The 19,248-nt window shown below is 39.5% G+C and overlaps 1 protein-coding gene across 2 annotated transcripts in view; it reads left to right on the top strand.

Annotated features, from left to right (window-relative positions):
• The window catches only part of PHEX (phosphate regulating endopeptidase homolog X-linked), a 214,261-nt gene that overhangs the window by 134,453 nt on the left and 60,560 nt on the right, over window positions 1-19,248 (top strand). For both annotated transcript variants that reach the window (XM_036270324.1, XM_036270325.1), the window contains exon 13: window positions 14,722-14,799. In XM_036270324.1, coding sequence (XP_036126217.1) covers window positions 14,722-14,799 — 78 coding nt within the window. The remainder of the gene's footprint in view (window positions 1-14,721; window positions 14,800-19,248) is intronic.

Genomic DNA, 19,248 nt, shown 5'->3' with positions numbered 1-19,248 from the left:
ATGTTGGGAAGTGACTGAGAAATATGTGGGGGAAACTAATGGAAGGTAAGGTTTGTCTCAGTAAGATCTGTTTATGCAATTTTCATCCTGGCGTTGATTTCTCATCTCTGGTGATAGGAGTCATTCTTTCCCTCTAGAGTGGGAAGCCTCCCTTAAGGGGGACTTATGACAGTGGAATTCTTTTGGAAGACTCTGCTCTTAGGCAGACAAGGGTAGTATAGAGAAAGCTTCTTGCTGCATTTGTTGATTCTCAAATGCCTTCAGGTCATAATAAATTTTATGCCACAGTGGCATATTTTGGACTCCTTCACTGTATTCCAGTAAAACTTTATTTAAAAAACAACAACAACCTAGCCGATGTGACTCAGTGGTTGAGCGTCGACCCATGCACCAAGAGGTTGCTGGTTTGATTCCCAGTCAGGATGCATGCCTGGGTTGTGGGCCAAATCCACAGTGGGGTGTATGCAGGAGGCGGCCAATCAATGTTCTCTCTCATCAATTTTCTCTCTCTGTCTCCCTCTCCCTTTCTCTCTCTCTAAAATCAATAAAGAAAAACAAAACAAAGCAAAACAAGAGAATAGATGGTGGGCTGGTTTTGGCCTGCAGCTTGTAGTTTACTGACCCCTGATGATAGAGCCCCATGTGTTGGGCAGAGAAATACATTCTTAAAAAAAATTTTTTTTCTTCATTGATTTTTAGAGAGAGAGGGAGAGAGAGATAGAAACATCGATGAGAGAGAACATTGATTGGCCACCTCCTGCATGCCCCCCAATGAGGATCGGGCCCACAACCTGGGCATGTGTCCTGACCAGGAATTGAACCTGTGATCTCTTGGTGCATGGGTTGATGCTCAAGCACTGAGCCACACTGGCCGGGTAGACATTCTTTACTTTGGCCCATACATAAGCCTAACTACAATATAGAATTGTTCCAGCTCTTGGGCTTATATCTATCATGGCTATGTTTGGACAAATGGATTTAGCTAATTGAGACAGGATACTCATTTCAGCAGGTCTAGCAGACATTCTATTTGCAAACATCTTTGTGAGCAATTTACTACATGTAATTAAAAGTAATAAAAATACATTGATTAAAACAATTGTATGATCTGGCCACTCTTCTTTTCAGTTTTAAAGGGAATACATGAGAGTTGCTTATATATATATTTTTTTATTTTTTATTTTTATCCTCACCTGAGGACAATTTTCCATTTTTTGTTCAGATAGAGTGGGAGGAAGAGAGAGAGAGAGAGAGAGAGAGAGAGAGAGAGAGAGAGAGAGAGAGAAACATCGATGTGAAGGGACACATCGACTGGCTGCCACCCTCACGACCCAACCAGGGCCAGGGACAAACTGCAACCGAGGTACATGCCCTTAGCAGGAACCGAACCCGGGTCTCTCTGGACCGCAGGCCAACGCTCTAACTGCTGACCCAAAGTGGCCAGGGCAGTTGATATATTTTTAAGGTAATATTGCCCCTACCCTCAGGGAGATGTGTTGTTTTGTGGATTAATCATAGGAGGGTTTTGGATTCTTAACTCTTGCTACTCTCTACTCCATTTATTTACTAAGAAAACCCAAATATTGATTTCTTTCTTAAACTCTGTTGGATACAGTGCTCACCCAAGTGAGAGGACCATCACAAAGACACCAGGGAAATGTTTAGTGCCATTATGGCTCAATTATGGTTTACCTGATCCTGAGCAGTTTCCTTGTTTAGACTGGAAAAACTGCCCACCTCCAAGATTCATGGAGTTGATGTTTTCAAGAGAGAGGATGGATGGATGGATGGATGGATGGATGGATGGATGGATGGATGGAGCGAGCTGGCTTATAATTTGGAACATGCCTTCCTAGAATGTTGTCCATATTGGAGAGAAGTGGGACTTGTCTGTTGTACTGGAATGTTTCTCAGGCAGGGTTAAGGATGGGAGACCTGAAATCTGAGCATTCCTGTCTTCAAGCTCTTATAAAATAGAAACTGTGACTTCTACTTGTAAGGCTCTCTGATTCATGGGGACTCTTATCTATCCTCCACCCCAGCATGATGCATGAGCCTGCGAACCATACCCAAAAGCAATTTGCAGAATTAAAGTTCTTGAAGACTCATAATACATCAGTGTCATTCTTATCGAAATGATAAAATTAGATTTGTTAGATAGCTGTATTATTATTTGTGGGATCCAGATAGCCCCAAAGGATATTAAAGCCTGTTCCCTAGGCTAATTTTCATCAATACCATTAGCTCTGCTTAGGATAATATCTTCAGCCAATCATTTGTTTGACATTATGGAAATTGCCATTGTTTTGAAGGATAGCATAATTTATGTACAGTCTCCTGAACTTCTGGGTGCTTAAAGCTCAGAATTTTGATTTATGTTTACTAGTTATTACAGAACTCATTAGAGAAAATGAGGCCTTAGTGTGGTTAAGTCTGACTGAAGCTTTCAAAGCCATTGAACATTTAAGAATGTTGCACTATAAATTGTTTATGAAAGGGTAGTTGATCATCAGTTGTTCCATGCTTTCTTATGTTGGTTAATTTAATAAAAAAGAAAAAATATGCTGAGACTTAACTATGTAGAGGAAAAACACAGAGCTGTTTAATTAAGTGATTAAAGCAATACCTTTGTTGTAATGCATGCAAGACATTTGAGAATTTACCTGACTTCCCTAAATAGCCAAGTCAGTGGGGATTAAAACAAATAAGCTTTCCGTCTTGCTTTTTGCCGATCAGCTTATTGCTAAGTGGCTTTGAAATTTCAGGAGTAAAGCAGTCAACTTAACCAGCCTTTAAATCAGTTTGGTCATCTGTGTCAAAATTATGTGCTATTTCAGAGCTCACAGCCAAATAAAGCAGAATGATGTTTGGTTCTGTTCTTTCTCACAGCACTATCAAGCTGTAGTATACCTTGTGGAAAATTCTAGGAGGGAGGGGTGACTTGAGAGTTTAAATCATATTGTGTTTTAAATTTTCAATGTTCCTTGTTTTTCTGAGGTCATTTGTGATATTTTCTCTCTTTCTCTCAAAGAAATAATCTTCACTTTATGAACTCTCTGTTGTCTCCACAGAAATTAGTTGTGATTTTGAAAGTTATAGCCCTAAGATTTTAGGGCAAGGAATAAACTCCCAAGCAATTAAGATTTGTTGCATGTACATGTTAGTAATAGCAAATAGCAAAAAAAAAACAAACAAAAAAAGTAGCTAAGCCACACATATAGAAGCCCGAGTACATGTGCACACACAAGCACACACACATACACACTCTCCATACTGTTGAATTTGGCAAGCATTGTTGAGCACTTACTGTGCACTAGGCCCTGTGCCACTAATTGAGGCAGTTCTCAACAATCCACCCTCATTGAATTATCTCTGTCAGCCCAGCAAACTATGGCTCTCAGAAGGCCTTGTTCGGCATGCTGTTAGTTTTTGTGTGACTCAAAAGCAAAGAATGGATTTTACATTTTTAAATGGTTTAAAGAAATCAAAGGAAAAAGACTATGTCATGATGCATAAAATCATCTGATTCAAATTTTAGTGTCTATAAAATTTTTAAAAAACAATGTTTCTTTTTTAAATTAAAAAAATATTGATTTTAGAAAGAGAAAGAGATGTGAGAGAGAAACATTGATCAATTGTCTCCCACACCCCGACCGGGATCAAATCACCAACCTGGGTATCAGCCCTGACTGGGAATCAAACCTGCCACTTTTTTGGTGCACAAGATGACACTCCAGCCAATGAGGCCACACAGGCAAGGGCTGTTTTTCTTTCTTGTATTTATGTATTTTTATTGAATTTATTGGGATGACATTGATTAATAAAATTATGTAGGTTTCAGGTGTACAATCCTATAATACATGATCTGTGTATTGTATTGTGTGTTCACCACCCTAAATCAAGTCTCCTTCCATCACCATTTATCCCTCCTTGACTCTTTTCTCCCTCCCCCAACCCCTTTTCCCTCTGGTAATCACCATACCGTTGTCTGTGTCTATGAGGTTGTTGTTGTTTGTTCGTTTTTTGCTTAAATGGTACATTTACACAATGGAATACTGCACAGCTGTAAAAAAGAAGAATCTCTTACCCTTTGCAACAGCATGGATGGACCTGGAGAACATTATGGTAAGTGAAATAAGCCAGTCAGGGAAAGAGAAGTACCATATGATCTCACTTATATGTGAAATTTAATGAACAGAATAAACTGAGGAACACAATAAAAACAGACTTATGGGTACAGAAAACAGACTGACAACTATCAGAGGGGAGGGGGTTTGCAGGGCTTGTTGAAAAGTGAAGATAATTAAGAAAATTTTTATTTTTATTTTTCAATTATAGCTTATATACAGTATTATATTAGTTTTGGGTGCACAACCCAGTGATTAGATATTTATATAACTTATGAAATGAACACTCCAATAAATCTAGTACCCATCTGACACCATATATAATTATAATATTATTAACAATATTCCTTAGCTGTACTTTATATCCCCATGACTATTCTGTAACAACCAATTTGTACTTCTTAATCCCTTTATCCTTTTCATCCATTCCCCCAATTCCCCTCCCATCTGGTAACTGTCAAAATGTTCTCTCTATCTATGAATCATTTTCTGTTCTACTTGTTTACTTATTTGTTTTTTAGATTCCACATACAAATGAAATCATATAGCATTTGTATTTCTCTGACTTATTTCACTCAGCACAAGACTTTCTAGGTCCATCCATGTTGTTGCAATGGTAAGATTGCATTCTTTTTTATGGCTGAGTCATATTCCATTGTATATATGTACCACTTCTTTATCCACTCATCTATTAATGGACACTTGGGTTGGTTCCATAGCTTGGCTATTATAAATAATGCTGCAGTGAACATATGGATGAAGATGTCTTTTAGATTTAGTGTTTTGGGTTTTTTGGACGAATACCCAGACGTGGAATTGTTGGGCCCTTCTTTGTCTCTTGTTATTGCCTCTGTTTTAAAGTCTATTTTGTGTGGTATAAGTATTGATACCACAGATTCTATTTTTATTTCCATTTTTATAAAGTATCCTTATCCTTTACTTTCAGTCTTGGTGTCTTTCTATCTGAAATGGATCTCTTGTAGACAGCATATGTAATGGTCTTTGGTATCCATTTCAGTTACTATTGTCTTTTGATTGAAGCATTTAATTTATTTGAATTTAAAGCAATTATTGATAGATATGTCATTATTGCCATTTTTTTTTTTATCCTCACCCGAGGACATTTTTTCCAGTTTTTGTTCAGATAGAGCGGGAGGGAGAGAGAGGAAGAGAGAGAGAGAGAGAGAGAAACATCGATGTGAAGGGACACATCGAGTGGCTGCCACCCACACGACCAACCAGGGCCGGGGACAAACTGCAACCGAGATACATGCCCTTAGTGGGAACCGAACCCGGGTCTCTCTGTACCGCAGGCCGACGCTCCAACCACTGAGCCAAACTGGCCAGGGCATTATTGCCATTTTATTATTCATATTTTGATTTAAAAATTTTTTCTTCTTAAAGAAGACCCTTTAACATTTGTTGTAATACTGTTTTGGTGGTGAACTCCTTTAGCTTTTCTTGTCCAGGAAGCTCTTTTTCTGCCCTTTGATTCTAAATGATAGCTTTTCTGGGTAGAGTAATCTTGGTTGTAGGTCCTTTCCCTTCATCACTTTGAATAGTTTGTGCCAGTCCTTTGTGATCTGCAAAGTTTCTGTTGAGAAATCAGCTAAAAGTCTTATGGAAGCTCTTTTGTAGGTAACTAACTGCTTTTCTTTTGCTGCTTTTTTTTTTCTCTGCTGATTTTTTAAAATTAATTAATTTATTTTTGTTACAGCTGTTTCTCCTTTGTCCCCCACTGATTCCCCCCTCACCCTCCCTGCCTGCCCTTTCCCCAGCTTTGTTGTCCATGTCCATTGTTCATGCATACATGCATATAAGTTCTGTGGCTTGGCGGTGGGCAGGATATTCTCTTCCTGCTTTTAAGAGTCTCTCTTTGTTTTTAACCTTTGGCATTTGAATTATGATGTGTCTTGGTGTGGGCCTTTTTGGGTTAATCTTGTTTGGGATTCTCTGTGCTTCCTGGACTTGTATGTCTTTCTTCTTCACCAGGTTAGGAAAATTTTCTGTCATCATTTTTTTCAAATAGGTTTTCAATTTCTTGTTCTTTCTCTTCTCTTTCTGGCACCCCTGTGATGCAAACATTGGTACACTTGAAGTGGTCCCAGAGGCTCCTTAAACTATCCTAATTGTTGGGGTTCTTTATCTTTTTGCTGTTCTGATTAGGTGTTTTCTGCTTCCTTATCTTCCAAATCTCTGATTTGATCCTCTGCTTTATCTACTCTACTTTTGATTCTCTCTATAGTATTCTTCATTTAAGTTATTATGTTCTTCATTTCTGACTGGTTCTTTTTTATGTTTTCTATCTCTTTGTTGAAGTTTTCACTAAGTTCATCTGCTTTTCCCCTAAGTTCATTGAATATCCTGATAACCAGTGTTTTGAACTCTGCATCTGGTAGATTGCTTGTCTTCATTGTGTTTAATTATTTTTCTGGAGTTCTGTTTTGTTCTTTCATTCAAGACATGTTTTTTATTTTTTATTATTATTATTATTATTATTATTATTATTATTATTATCTTCTTATTTTGGCTGCCCTCCTGTGCTTATTTCTGTGTATTAAGTAGAACTGCTATATCTCTTTATCTAGGTAGGGTGGCATTATGTAGTAGGTATCCTAGAAGGTCCAGTGGCACAGCCTCCCCTGTCACCTGAGCTTGGTGCTCCAGGTGTACTCCACCCCCTGTGTGTGCTGTGTGCACCCTCTTATTGTAGTTGAGCCTTGATTACTGTTGGCATGCCAGTAGAAGGGATTTACTATGAGGACTGGTCACAACCACAGTGGAGGATCTACTGTGCAGAGGCCCAGCTCAGGAAGCAGGACTTGCTTCAACAGGGTTCTGTTGCCTGATGAGTCTTCCCCTTGAGTGTGTTGCTCATGGAGGTGGTTGGGTGGTACACTGGTGTGGTCTGAAGCTGTCCAGAAGCTGGTCACTGGGTGAACTGGCTCTGCAGCCTCCTGGGAAGTGCAGGCCAAGGTCAGCTACCACCTGTGCCCTACTTGGAGCCACCTGGCATGAGCTACAAAGCTATGTTCAGATGGCTGCTACTTGTGGTGGGCTTCTAGGTGCCTGGGAGGGTCCAAGCTTCAAACCAAGGCTAGCTGCTCCTAGAGCTGGGCCTGAGGCCACTTAAAGTGAGGTTCAGAGCATGCTAAAGCCAGATGCTGCTTGCTTGGGTTTTGTGAACCTTCAAGATATTTTAGGAAAGTTTGTAGCATAAGCCAAGACAAAACCATTTGTATATAAAAGCCACTGGAAATGGCTTGGGTGCCTTATCTTCTGATACAGTTGTTGACATTGACATGCCCCTCACTGGGGTCTCAGGAAATCACCAGAGTTGGGTTAACAGTGTTAACCAAGTTGATGGAAACTCAGATATGGCACCTGCTTGCCGATTTTGTGGGGGAGGATTCAGCAAAGGCACAGTGACCTCTGTCAGCATTTTTGTCTGGGAGAAAGTTGCCCCTTCAGCCCTCGCCCTGATGCCAGACAATTCAGTTCCTCCCAATATGTCCCTGGAGCCTTTTGAGTTGCTACCCCAATGTTGGAACTGAGTGTGAGTGAGTCCAAGTAAGGCCCTTTAACAGGAATGCTGAGACTCCAGCTGCCCTCCATCTCAATCAGCCATAATCCCCACTGGATTTTACAGCCAGAAGTTATGGGATCTTCTCTTCCTGTCACTGGAATCCTGGGCTGGGGGACCTGATGTGGGGCTGGGACTCCTTACTCCTCAGGGGAGACCTCCACAGCTTAGATATCCCTCCCGATTTTTAACCACCACACAAGGGTGGGAACAGCTCATTCTTCATCTCTGTCTCTCTTACAAGTCTCAATGTGGCTTCCTTAATTCTCTTGTTGTAGGACTTTCAGTTAGCCAGAATTTCCGGTGATTCTGAATGATGGTGGTTCTGTAATTTAGTTGTAAGTTTGATGTGATTGTGGGAGGATGCAAATACTGAATTTACCTACTCCACCATCTTGACTGGAAGCCTATAAAGTTTTATTAGAACACTGTCACAGCCATTTATTCCTGTGTCATCTACAGCTGCTTTCCTAGGTACATCAGCAGAGTTAAGAAATTGTGATAGAGACCATATGCCTACAAAACTGAGATTATTTGCAACCTGGCCCTTTACAGATAAAAAGTTAGTTCACCTCTGATCTAGGTAATCCAACGTCTTCTTTCCCAATTCCTTTATTATCCAAACACCTCTTTCAACTCTTTATTTCACTGTATTGGTATTAAAAGTAAACTTATCCACATTTCACAAATGAGGAAACTGAGGACCATAGATGTTCAGAAAATTAAGGTACTGCTGATACTTTGTAGTCATGACCATGGCAAATTGTCATAGAATGTTTTTCCTCAGTTTCTTTATACAAATACAGTGAGGCCATGGATCATTTATATATTTTTATGTTCTTTTAGCACTGAGGAGAGTCCTGAGCCTAGACTGCATTGTCAGTAAGTGTTTGTCCATTGATTGAAAAAGCTATATTTAAATATAGTTTTATAGCAATGGAGATAACAGTTTGTGATCTAAGCCCATTTCCTATTTTGTTGGCACTCTTAAGTACATTTTTAAGAAAAAAATTGGAATTATTACCAAGGATTTAAATTTAAACTTTAAAAAGAAATAAGTCATCATCTTTGTGAAAACTGCTCTCCCCTTTGATATAAGCAATCTTATCTAGTCTTGATGACAACCAAAACTATATTTTTAGTTAAAATTTTTTTTTTCTTTATTGATGTTAGAGAGAGAGAGGAAAGGAGACGGAGAAAGAGAGAGAACATTGACTGGCCGCCTCCTGCATGCCCCCCACTGGGGATCAGGCCCACAACCTGGGCATGTGCCCTGACTGGGAATCCAACCTGTGACCATGGGTCGGTGCTCAACCACTGAGCCACACCAGCTGGGCAGTTTTGTTTTTTTTAAAATTTAATGTCATAAGACTATGAGAGACACAAATTTCTCCATGATTAGAGTAATCATCAAGATTCCAATGGATTTTAAACATTGCTCCATTTTAAAGAAATTTCCCTTGATTCTCACAAAGTCTCTCTCTCTCTTTCTCCCCATTTTTTTTTTTCTCCTATGGTAAGGTCATTTAACATGGAAATATATTGTGATGTGAACTTCATTGAATGATGTTCTTGGCCATATGTTAGATTATAACCTTTCATATTTTCTGATACAATTGTTGACATCGATCAGAGATGGTTTATAAACTAAGTTAATCATTATATGAGTCAATATATATTGAACATTGATCACTTGCTATGTGCTTGGCAATACACAGTGCTCCAAGTGCATTTCCCGTTTAAAGAAATGTGTTCCACGTGGGGAACACAATGGTAATTATGTGGAATTGGCTATTGGCTTAATTTGAGTAGTATGAGAAGGAAGGCTCTTTTAGTTATAAAAACTTCCCTTATAATTGGATTTATCCCTTTGGTTAATGGACCACTCTTAAATAAAGATATTTCTTCAGAGTTAATGATTCCTATTAGTCACTCACATTTTATTTTAAATTAGTTAGAGGCCCCAGTGACAGCTAATATATAAGCTACTTTGCAGGAATAATATTTTTGATGGGTGAGGAGAGAAAGGGACATGCACTTGGAGTACTGTGTATTGCCAAGGAAAGGCCAATTTGGGTATGATCAGAGTACAAGGGGTATGACACCCAGGGCCTGCCAGGTGTTAAGAGGATCAGATGCAGGAAAGAGAAAGGAAGGTTGGGCAGAAATCAAGATGGCAAATACTGAAGTCAATCTTTTTTCTTTGATCTTTTCTGGAATTAGCTTTCATAGTGTTCTTGTGTCCATTTTATGAGGTGTGCAAATAGTGTCCCTCAAAAGAGTCCTTAGACTTTTTGGGGTGTGTGAATAGCCTGGGCTATCCTGGCTTATGCTTAGAGTCTGGCTTTGCTCCGGAAATCTTCCACCATGCTCCAAGAACCTCGTGTGGCTTCATCAGTCTCTCCATTGATCTCAGGGTTGCTTCCACAGCCTTTCTTTCTCACCATTTTATGTGGCTCCCTGAAACTGGGCCTATGACCAAAGAGAGTGACATGTCCACAGGGAAGTTCAGGGATTTGATTAAAGGTGTCATCTAGTCTGAGCTCCCCTGAAAGACCTTCCAAACAGGCCCCCAACAGTTACTCTAAATCCTTAGAATAAGTCATGTTTCTACTTATTCTGTGTAGTATATAGTTAGTATTTATTCATCATATACTCTGGACCAAGGCATACAAAGTGCTTTACATGTCAGGCCATCCTGAATCCTTGCAGACAACCTTATGAAGTAGGTACTGTTTTTCCCCTCAAACCATATCTGATGAAAGGGAGAGAGTGTGTTAGGGTTACATTCAACTACAGCTAATGGAAAACATGACATATAGTGCCTCAAATAAGGGATATATTTTCCTCCTGTCATAGAGAGAAAAAAAGGCATTTCAGGCCTTGATATGATGGGGTTCAGATGCCATTAATTCTTCTTTCCAGCATCTTTAGCCTGTAGATTTTCCCCTCATATTTGTTACCTTCTGGTTACAAGATGGCTACTCTACCCTTGGTATTGCATCAGCATTACAAGAAGGAAGGAGAGGAAAGACTAAAACACTGGTTCTCACTCGGGTATGATTTTGTCCCTAAGAGATATTTGACAATATCTGGAGATATTTTTGGTTGTCACAACATGGGGGAGGGGTATTGCCACTAGCATCTAGTGTGTAGAAGCCAAAGATGCTGCTAAACCTATAGTGCACAGGCCAGTGCTCACACAAGAATTATCTGGCCTGCAATGTCAGTAGTGCTAAGGCACAGAAACGGATCTAAATGCAGAAAGTATATACCAGCTGAGTCTGTTCTCTTTTATTTATTTATTTATTTATTTTAAACGAGTGAGGGTATTTTCTTTAATTTTTTTTCTTTATTGATTTTAGAGAGAGAGAAAGAGAGATAGAAACATAAATGAGAGAGAACATTGATTGGCTGCCTGCTGCATGCCTCCAACTGGGGATTGGGCCCACAACCTGGATATGTGCCCTGACTGGGAATTGAACCAGCAACCTCTTGGTGCATGGGTCGATGCTCAACCACTGAGCCACACTGGCTGGGTGAGTCTGTTCTCTTTTAAAATGGATTCTTGGAAGTGGACCAAGAACTTTGTTGTATGTTTTTGGCCAGAATCTTACCCCACAGTCAACTCTAGCTGCGAAAGAAGTGGGCGATGCATCTATTTATTTGTTGGGTCCATTGTCATCCAGAGCAGAATTTGGGTCTGATAGTAAAGAAAAGAAAGGAGAATGGCTATTGGGTAGACAATGGGCATACATTTTTCATAGGTTTGTGTGAATAAGGGATGGAAATACATGCACTGCTTAAGGAAAACTCTGGAGCTTTTGATCAGCCACAAGCAAGCTAGGAAATATTTTCTACAAGACATAATATTCAGTCTGCTATCTATTTATATCACTGTTCTCTCAGTATTTGCAGTGGGGCTTGCCTTTGCTTCTTGTCCTTGTAGCCTGTGAGACAATTGATTTCAGGCCTGCCTCACTAATACTTTTCCCTTCAACAAGTCATTAAACTGTTGGTGCTTCATTTCTTCTATTCTGAAAACAAAAATTAAAAAGTGATGTGATCACTATTTGCCTTAAAGAGTATATTGGAGTTTATTCAGGAAAAGGGATGCTCTTCTAAGTATATGAAGCATGAAGATATGTACTATGGGGAATTGGAGGTGTATGCGACCATTGGGAAGGCTAGGGAGTGAAGGGCAGAGTCTGCCAGTGATCTCTGCTGCCCTAATACAAAAGGGATCTTCTCAGGAGAATGCCTGGAAGCTTCTGGCAAAGTGTTGTATCTGCTGTCCCCAGAAGCCCTTCTACCTGCCCGTGGCTACTAACAGTGACTGAATAAATGGCGTCTCCTTCTCTTCTACCTTTGGAACCTCCTGCTAGTGCTTCTCATTGGCAGAGCCTAACCTGGAACCATGCCCATGGGATTTTGTGAGATGAGTTCTGAAGCTTCTCCAGGAAGAATGGAGAATGGGGTGGGGTAGAATGATGGAGAATTGACAGCAGATCTCTGGCAGAAGGAGCATTTGCATTTGAATGAAGGCATTTATTCAGCAAATTTTGGGAGGAAGAGCATTCTATGCAGATGTTGGCACTGTTGATACTAGTATTATTACTTTATTCCATCTATGTGTCCTTGAGAAATAATAGGCAGTCGTTCTATCTCTGTTTTGGCTCTCTTCAGCCCATGGTGTTGCAAATAAAAAAATAAAATGATTCATTGACCTGCATAGCTAGTGCAGAAGATAATATATTCTGTGAAGCTTCATAATGCGGTGTGTGTTTGTGGGGGGAGGGGGGTCCCAGAGGATGAGGTTTGTAAAACAATGCATAATTCACCAGCATGCTTCGGAAAGACTAGTGTTCAGAAAACAATTGTTAATGACTCCGCTTATATATGTCTTTATTTTGGGGAAAACTGTCTGGAACACTTTATTTGCCATAGTTATGCATGTGGCTTGTGGTGAGCTGATAAAATACAATTAGGTATTAAATACAATGAGGAAAATAATAAAACAATCTTGGAACAAGGTAACCTGTAGACATATGACATATTGTTTGTGTTGAGGGGAGAGTTATGACCTCTAGTCATCAGGTTTCTGGGTCATATCAGGCTTTCGGTGTAACCTGCGGGGCTTTGAAGGCAGAATTTGATCTATGCTATATTTGAGTCTCTAGAACAGCAAAACCCATTATGACCATGTCCTATGGCACTTGTAAAATCCTCTCTGAGTCTTGAGTTTCAAGTTTCTGTTGATATTTAATATTTGAATTATCTCAAGGAAGATAAGGAAAACATACTATCTTATTCTCTGCCTTGAGTGAGGAAAATTGAAAGGAAATAAAGGAAAAAACTCATTCCCAAGAGCAGTGTGCAAAGGTCGCTGGTTTTGCTTTGCTGGAATAAAACCAATGTATTTGGGATTGCCTGGAGTCTTATGTTGGGTCTCCTAGAGGCAAAGATGGCGGTGAGGATTCAGGTGCAAGTGATTTATGATTTATTCAGCAAGTGCTCCCAAGAGAAACCAGCAAGGGAATGGATGAAGCCAGACAGACAGGGAAGGGTGAGAGACAGGCAAGGCTGCAATTTAAGGGGAAGTCTCACGCAGCCTGATCCTGTGGGGAACTCTGGAGTGCCAATTATACCTTGAAGTTTGTGTTGAACTGTGGCAAAGTTGCTGCTAGGCATTTATACTCCTGTACAGTCAGTCATTGGCTGAGGGCTGCTGGTGGGGGTTGGGTTTGGAGATAGATATACTCTCAGGGACCTTCAAAGAGTCTCAGGTGCTGGCCATTAGAAAGGAAAAAGAACATAGATGCTGGGGAAGGATGTACAGAAGTGATTAAAGGAATCCCAGAAAATTTGGGGAAAGCCCCAACTTACTCTTTGAGTAATCTGCTCTTTTGTTTCTGTGAAACCCAGAATCTGTGGAGAGGGGAGAGAAAAATTTTCACTTGGAACTGCAAGGGTTGGGAAACCTTTTCTATAAAGGGCCAGGTGGTAATATTTGAGGCTTTGTTGGCCATAGGGTTTCTGTTCCAACTAGTCAACAACATCGTTATAGTGCAAAACCAGTCATAAATTACATGTAAATGAGTGGGCATGGCAGTGTTACAATAAAACTTTATTTATAAAAACAGATGTGGAGCGTGGGAAGACTAGAATTGGCCTGGGGGCCACAGTTTGCCTGTCCGTGCTCTGGAGGCTCCTTGTATGTGCCTAAGGTGATTGTTTTACCCATTCCCTATATGCTGCGAAACACAGGGAATAATTAGTATGGCTGTCAAAAGGATGATTGTGATGCCTCCTAAATTAGCCTGGACCCCCTACCTCTAATCTTTCATCATTCACAATTTTGCATGGATAATCTTGCTGAAGTGTGACTCCTCTCATTTTAGTCCTGCTAAAAATATTCACTTCTCTGTTATCTGTAAAATAGAATCTAGACTCTTTAGCGTGGCATTCGGGAATCCCTGTGATCTGGCCCACGCCAGTTTTTCTGTACTGTTTTCTGCTCCCCACCCCTGTGCTTTCTGGTCCAACTACAGCAGATACTCACCATCTCTCACACATGCCCTTTGTTTCCATCTCCCTGACTTTGCCCCTGCTGCTTCCTCTTCTGGAGTGTCCTTCTGCTCAGCTCTGCACTTGGAAATCCCAACCATTCTCTTAAGATTCAGTTTGGCCCCCTTCTCCATCAAGAACTCTCCCCATGTGGAAATAGTCTCTCTTCTGGACTTTGATAAAACTATTGTCTATTTCTATTAAAATCTTTATTTTTTAAAATCTTACACATACAGTTATTTGGTACATTCACTATATATATACATTATTTTAGTATTTTAGGGCAATGACTAACTTAATTTTTTTTGCCCTTCACAGTGGGCTGCATATAGTAGACATTCAGTAAATGGAGTTTGCAGGCGAAGGTTGTATTCCTATATCCTGTGATTATTAATGATTTAAGTGCTGAAAGTCTGACATCATTTTTCTTTTTCCTTTTTATAGGCAAGAGCTGTTTTGGCAAAAGTTGGCTATCCTGAGTTTATAATGAATGATACTTATGTTAATGAAGACCTCAAAGCAGTAAGTGCTAAATTTACTGTATTTTTTTTCTGGCAAGTTTTACTGGCCTCCTGCCTTTCAACTAACCGAAGTCCAAGCAATTAAACCTGGTGGTGCCAGAAAGTACCAACTTTTGATTCATTCCTTGGCTAGATATGAGCCTCAATATGCCAGCCATATCACAAGATTTAGAGCAGATTCAAAATAAAGGAAGTGTCAGAAAGAATGTATAGCCGAGTGGGTACCATAAAGCAAATGGACTTGGATTTGGCCTAACTTGATCATAAAGGAAAGAATTAAGCAAATCGAGTATTTTACAATTCATGGGCATGTTCTAATGGCAAATGTATGCTGTTTGTTGTTAAATAATCTTTATGTCCTTCATTCATATTAAATAAGTAGTAGTAAATCTGCCAGCTAGGAGTTAACTTCATTAAACTTTGTGAGTGTTTTTGAAAATTAAATATACATGTATACATATGACTATAATTCGTGATTTGTGATTTGTGATTTGGACTGTATATTTGCAGTAAGTTAATGGTGGGGGAATAGTAATGATTATTTTTTATTCCAGTATTTTGGGACATGTATTTTCCAGCAGATATATTCATTACAGGTATTTCTAATCACAACCACTGTTACTTCCTTTCCTATAAATAGTTCTGATAAAGAACTTTGATTCCTCACAAAATTCCTGTTTTTACCATTCACTGGATTTTCTTGAAAAAGTAGTTTTTTGGAATTCTTTAAAACAATGGTTCTGAGGTATAGCTCTTTCCTGAAATTGAGGTTTTACAAGTCTTATATCTGAAAGCAATCCCAGCTTTGTGGATGAATATCAGATTTATTCAAAAGTGAGAGAAGGCTTTCATTAGAAAGTTTCTCCACTGGTCTCCAAGATATGGCCTTCCAAGTATTGATCCAGTTGCTATGGATAAAGATAATTATGCTTCATAATATGCCAAAGCTCAGACAGCCCATCTTATTATACCTTGTTTTGATGCTGAAAAATCTCACTATTTTTATGATACTTAAAAAATACTGATGCATTTGTCACATCTGTGTACATTATCTTTTAAGCTCCACAGTGATCCTCTGAAGTAGATGGTACTTAACCCTATTTTGCAGAAAAGGAAGTAGAGACTCAAAGAAGTTAAGTGATTTCCTGAGTCCACACAGAGTATTAGAGCCAGGACTGAAATCTGGGCCCAGGAAGCTCTGCTGGTAATCTGAGAAGGGGTTCTGCAGGGTCCTTGTCAGGCAGCAGTGCTAGAAGGACAGAGGAGTGGATTTGAAGAATTGGTGAGAGCTACTTGCCTAGAGCTGGTTGGAAGGGAGAGGAGAAGAGGAGACATCATATTTTCCAGTGGCTTTAGAGTGATTCTGCCTCTTCCTCTTACTAGTTGTTGGTTTGGTGCAGGTTACATAACTTCATTTAGTTTCCCTGTGGTTATCTGGATACTGGAGATAATAATAGCCTAGTCTTAGTATTGTTGAGATGATCACCTGGCATGATTGGCATATATGTAAGTTCCCTATAAATGGTAGCTATTACCTTGTGGATTAGTATTAGATTTATTGGCTGCTAAGAAGAGCATCACCAGGGAACAAAGTACCTTTGCAGGAGAACCTGTATCATCACATATGATTGGCAAATATTCCAAGTCAAGGATACAGACAAGAAGGTTTGAGCGGCGTTTTGGTGTATCAGTCTACCATTTACTAGCTGCATGACCTAGGATCTCTGTGCTTCAGTTTCCTCATGTCAAAATGAAGGGATTATTATTATTAATCCTTCCCTTATAAGGCTACTGTGGGGATCAGATAAGTTAACATATTTAAAGTTTTTAGAGCTGATCCTGGTATACAATAAGCACAATATAAGAATTAGTTATGACATCTTCAATTTGCTCTTATCACCGTAAATTAGTTCTGTTTGGAAAAGTCATTATGAATTAACTCATCTAGTATCCAGGCACCTCAGATTGATTTATAAGGTTGTACAAATGGAACAGTCTCAAGTTTAATCAAATAAGAGACCATTCAGAGCTCACTCACAAAATTTAGTTGATCAAGTTTTGTTGGCAGCGTGCTGCTGTTTAAAGTCAGTGCTCCACATTTAAGGACTCACTAAATGGGGTACCTTTTGTGAAAAGAAACCAGATGCCAAACAGGATGCAGTGTTGGGCATGTTCTCTCATTTCTCCAGGGCCTGAACGGAAGCCATTAGACACCAAGATTTTTAAGTGCTTTTGTGGAGAAATGTCTTTTGTGTGACTGATTACCAAAGCAGACACAATTACACCCAAGAGTTCCTAATATCTTAAGAAAGAGACGATGAAAAAAATCCAAATACATGAAATAAAAATGCATTTGTATTCGGGAACCAGTAGAGAAAATGAATAAAATCCAACCAGAAAATAGATAAAGGATATGTGATGTGACAGTAATAGTGTTGCTGAGGTTAATAGCAAAAGGACTAAAGTATGGTGGATACACAATGGGACTGTGTTTTTCAGTTTGAAGAAATGTGTAGATAAGGACTCCTATAGGGCCTACAAGAAATTTCTGGTTAAACAAACTCTGAGCATGAGAGGCTTTTACAAATGAAAAAACAGCTTAGTTTATTTGACACAAGTGAAGATATGATTCATCAGGTACAAATGCAAAAGGCAAGAGGATCGAAATTAGGTAATGGATCAGATGAAAGTCAAGGAGAAAGGTTTAAAACTGAAGTTGGGCCTATGTGGAGATAAGAGCAAATGGAAAAGATCTTAGAGGCAAATGTAAAGAATTACAGAAAATTTGTTTGTTTGTTTTTCTCCTTTGAGGAAGACAAGGTAAATTGAGATACCCAAAAAAGTATTTCTGAATAATAATCTTTCTATAGTCTTTGAAAAGAGCAAGAAGAAAGAAACTATTCTTTATATGAATCCCCACTAGCATGTAGGAAAGTCTATTAGTTAGTCTAAAAAGGTAGGGCTCAATACATTTTCAAATTAGTCTTATTAAGTGTCGCTTTACTGATCCTTGGTGGAAATAGACTTATGAGTGGTGTGATATCAACCTTGGGAAGATTGCTGTATCATCAAGGAAAGCCAAAACCACACTAGGTATTTCAAAGAGAGGAGATTTAATACAGGAGATAGTTTGGAAGGCAAAAATCAGGAAGGTGATGTAAATCAGAGATTAATAACTTCAGGAAACTACGACCATCCCTGTGTCTAGGAGCATAAAAGGGAGGAAGTGATGGTGCCATTATTTAGGGGAACAGAAGAGGAACAGCCACTCCAGCTGGGGCTGTGAGGAGGAGATGATGATTTTTCTAGCATCACTGTCAGAAAAAGAAAGGGGGGTGGGGGGGGGGGAGAAAGAGAGAGAGAGAATGAAAGAGATCAAACACAGAATCCTTTCCCCTCCTGTCATCTGTAGATCTCCCCTAGTCTCTTCTATTGGCAGGGAGCCAACTGGCAGTGGAGCCTGGGAAACATAGTTTTCAGATGCCCAGCCCCAGCATTATAGAAGAATAAAATGGCAGGCATGTATCTGAGAGACAATAGTTAAATAATTGGCACTATTAGGCACTTCACTCATCCTTGTGAAAGGCAGTGGAAAATTGCAGTAGGGGCTAAAGTCAGAATCAGAGCTGACCTCCATTTACTGAAGAGAATTGGATATGGGTGGTAATTTTTTTAAAAATATATTTTTTATTCATTTTTAAAGAGAGAGAAACATTGATGTGAGAGAGAAACATGGATTGGCTGCCTCCTGCATGCCCCCTACTGGGGACTGAGCCTGAAACCTGGACATGTACCCTGACCAGGAATCTAACTGATCACCTTTTGGTGCACAAGGGTAGTGCTCAAGCAACTGAGCCACACCAGCCAGGGCTGGAAATGGGTAATTTTTCATAAAAGATCAATGTTTCTGGTGAATGATACAAACATACATACATAAACATATACATATGCATTATGAACCCACATATTATTCTCTGGGGTGGGTCTTGGTCTTCTCTGGCCAGTGGAGCACTCATATATACATATATAAAATATATACATATCTATATGTGTATATAAATGTATAAATATTTACATTTATATGTTGTATGTTCTATGTGTGTATAAATGACAGAGAGTGCTTACTGCCACTATGCAAGTATGCAAGAGTGAGGTAATATTTAGGTGGAATGCTCCAGAAAGGTTGTTAAAACATTGGAAGCCTTCTGTACTATTCAGTAGAAAATCAAAATAAAACATTGCCCTCAGCCCTCCCAAGTGATCTCTGGCCACCACCATGGCCCTGGAATGTCAAGAGTGGGCACTGGAAGGGGCTGCCCATCAACCTTCCAGCCAGCCCTCAGTAACTCCCACACACTGGCCTTCACTTAGAGTGCTCCACTGGCCAGAGCAGACCAAGACTTCCCTTTACCTCTTCTGTATATGTTAAATAAACTGTACCTGCTGGTGA

The sequence above is a fragment of the Molossus molossus genome, unplaced genomic scaffold (assembly GCF_014108415.1).
Source record: "Molossus molossus isolate mMolMol1 unplaced genomic scaffold, mMolMol1.p scaffold_m16_p_2, whole genome shotgun sequence".
Lineage (NCBI taxonomy): Eukaryota > Metazoa > Chordata > Mammalia > Chiroptera > Molossidae > Molossus > Molossus molossus.
This window is presented reverse-complemented; position numbering and strand designations above follow the sequence as displayed.